Genomic DNA, 3,307 nt, shown 5'->3' on the forward strand with positions numbered 1-3,307 from the left:
GGTGGTGGCAATAATTTTTTTTTAGCTTTGATAATGTATAATAATAATAATAATATAAAATTATTTTAAAACCACCACAACAAAAAATAAGACCACTGAATTCAAAGTCACCCCTTCTGGAAGCACTTAGTTATGTGCTGTCTTTAACAGTTTTGATTATTAGATAATGGTACCTCTCATACTATATTGTAATAATTAATATTCTTTGAGCTCCTTAAAGTCAATCTCTCCGTGTTCTTCTTATCTCTTTATTTCCAGGGCCTAGACAGTGTCTCTATAGGAGACATTTAATAAATATTTCAATGAAGAAAGAAGGTATGGGTGAAATACATGTAAGATAAAGTATATGTTATGAGTAATTCTGCTAATATTTATAGCAGTTAGGAAAACATTATTTTTATGTCCCAAGGCCCTCCCAACCAGTTAACTTTTATCAGATTAAACTTTATTTTCCTTTTTCCAACTTCCCTTTGAATTTGACTTTTAGGACTAACTTATCTCAATTTATATCTAAATTCCTTGAAACATTAGAGATTACAGAATTATGACTGTATCAAAACTATATTGAGTCTAAATGAAATATCTTCTTAATAGCCAATCTGCATAAATCAGTACACTATTGCCTTGGTAATAAGTCCAGCAGTTTGGGTTTCTATATGGAAATAGTTCCATCTAAACCTTCTTGCCTTTTCATTAGGATTCTGATAATCCTGACCTTCGAGACCGGGGCTATATTTATTGGCGCCTTCTCTCAACCGACCCTGTCACAGCCAAAGAAGTAGTCTTGTCCGAAAAGCCACTGATCTCTGAGGAGACAGATCTTATTGAGCCAACTCTGCTGGATGAGCTAATCTGCCACATTGGTTCTTTGGCCTCTGTGTACCATAAGCCTCCCAATGCTTTTGTGGAAGGAAGTCATGGAATCCATCGCAAACACTTGCCAATTCATCATGGGAGGTAAGTATGTGAACTAGGTTTGAATAAGTGACTCTTTGTTTAGATAGAGTTGGTCTTCCTCGTGCTTTTATAGCCTGGAAAAGAACTTGCTGTGCATTTTGCAAACCTACTGCTACACGGCCCTGGGAGCGCCATTTGAATACCATAGTCAACACAGACAGTGGATGAAAGGCCCCTCAGTGTTCCAATCTAGGAGTACATTATAGCTTTAGAAAACTGAGCGAGAGAAGGCCTTCTAAATTGATAGTCTGAAAGTTGCTTAAGTCTCCAGTAAAATGAGGATAAACACAGACAGTGGATGAAAGGCCCCTCAGTGTTCCAATCTAGGAGTACATTATAGCTTTAGAAAACTGAGTGAGAGAAGGCCTTCTAAATTGATAGTCTGAAAGTTGCTTAAGTCTCCAGTAAAATGAGGATAGAAATATTCCCAGAGTTGAAAACTTAGGAAAAAGCCTGTATGTACATTTAGCTATCTTTATCCTTTACGTTTGGTTGAGTCTTATAAAGTTAGCAGATACTACTACCATGCTGTAAAGCTGTTAATGAAATAATATTTGCAGGATTGTTTTATAAAAACAGCCTGATTCTATGTAGACATAGTTTTTTTAGTTACCTGTACCTTTTTTACCAAATTAAATAGATCATATCAGTAAGGAAATTCTGTTACGAACAGGCTCTCAGGTAACACGGAGGTCTTGCTTTGTAGGTATCTTAAAATTTTAATTAGGGAGGAGAAGTACTGTAATAAACTCTTAACAGTGGGTATTTTGGAATTTGATTCCTTCATAAATAATAATAAACCTTAAATCTAAGTAAAATTTGCTTCCAGTAGTTAGAATAATTTGGGCTTCCATTAATGAGTGTCTTGTACCATAGTCTAACGTGTATTGCTGTTTAGGTGGTTAGTGTGTGGCCAAAACATAGCATTTATTGCTTTACAAATTAGCTTAGTCAGCATTTTGGACTCTATTTAAACAGACTATGGGCACAGATAAACAAAAGGAAAGGGCAGCACCCAAGAAAATGATTATTAATCTTTCCTGGCCTTTAATTGAGTTGAATCTTTGGTTTTAGGGTAGGTGCTGTGATTTTTAACCCAAATGAGATATGTGACTTCATAAGTTAGGGTGTTTCTTCTTATAAGCAAGCATGTGTAACATTGTCTAGATACAGCTATTTAAGTTCTAAGTACTTCTCTCAGTCTGTGCTTCAAGTTTTGATATAGATATGGATTTTCTGTTGTAACTTACCTCTGTAAGCATATTTAATATACCATTTAACCTAGCTTTCTGATAATGTTTGACCCTCAGCTGGGAGGGGGAAAATGAAACAAATCAACAAATAGAAACAACCCTTTCTTGAGTACAAGAAAAGAACCAATATTTAAACTGTCTGAAAAGAAACACAATCTCTTCCAACTCTTTATTTGATTAATAGCCTTTAATTTGTTACCTTCACAGTTCCTTATGTGATTCCTTTTTGGATAACGTCCTTTTTGTCCATTTGTGTTTGTTTTGTGTTTTTAAAGGAAATACAAATACAGGGTAAAAAACTGTCTGATATAATCGGGGATATAAGTTACATTTTAACATAAATTACATTGCTGAAAATGGCATGTCTGTAGTACTACTGACGTTACCTAGCTCTCTTCTGCAGTGTAAGGTTAATAAGTGATAGGCTTAATAAGTGACATAAAATAAAGCAACACTTTAAAATTTTTGAACACTTTGTTTTAAACGCTTAATTCTGCCTCTTCTAGAGGTTTAAAAATGCTTACGTTAAAACCACTTGGGAAAGGGAGAAATGCTTTTTAACTTGGGTATTGCTTACTGTGCACTTGTCAGCTGCTCAGTGGGAGTGGGTGGGTAAATAGTTGTCTAATTTAGACAAATTTTACCTTTTTTTTTTTTTTTTGTCCTTTTCGTGACCGGTAAGGGGATCACAACCCTTTGTGTGGCGCTGCCCACACCGCGCTCAGCCAGTGAGCGCACCGGCCAGTCCTATATAGGATCCAAACCCGCAGCGGGAGCGTCGCTGTGCTCCCAGTGCCACACTCTCCCGAGTGCGCCATGGGGTCGGCCCTTACCTTTTATTTATTTTATTTTTTATTTTTATTTTTTTCCTTTTTGTCTTTTTTTCGTGTCCGGCAACGGATCGCAACCCTCAATGTCGCGCCCGTACCGGACCGGGACCGGCAACAGGATCGCAACCCTCGGCGCTGCGCCCGCACCTCGCTCAGCCAGTGAGCGGGAACCGGCCAGTCCTATATAGGATCCAAACCCGCAGCGGGAGCGTCGCTGTGCTCCCAGTGCCACACTCTCCCGAGTGCGCCATGGGGTCGGCCCTTACC

At 37.9% G+C, this 3,307-nt stretch overlaps 1 protein-coding gene across 1 annotated transcript in view; it reads left to right on the plus strand.

The window, feature by feature from the left end:
• Nucleotides 1–697: 697 nt before the first annotated feature.
• LOC103581663 (AP-1 complex subunit beta-1-like) overlaps nt 698–3,307 on the plus strand; it is a gene marked incomplete at both ends in the record, with an annotated part of 29,038 nt that continues 26,428 nt past the window's right edge. Inside the window, one exon of the mRNA XM_008563438.1 lies at nt 698–957. Coding sequence (XP_008561660.1) covers nt 698–957 — 260 coding nt within the window. The remainder of the gene's footprint in view (nt 958–3,307) is intronic.

This window comes from Galeopterus variegatus, unplaced genomic scaffold, assembly GCF_000696425.1.
Source record: "Galeopterus variegatus unplaced genomic scaffold, G_variegatus-3.0.2 Scaffold13629, whole genome shotgun sequence".
Taxonomy (NCBI): Eukaryota; Metazoa; Chordata; class Mammalia; order Dermoptera; family Cynocephalidae; genus Galeopterus; species Galeopterus variegatus.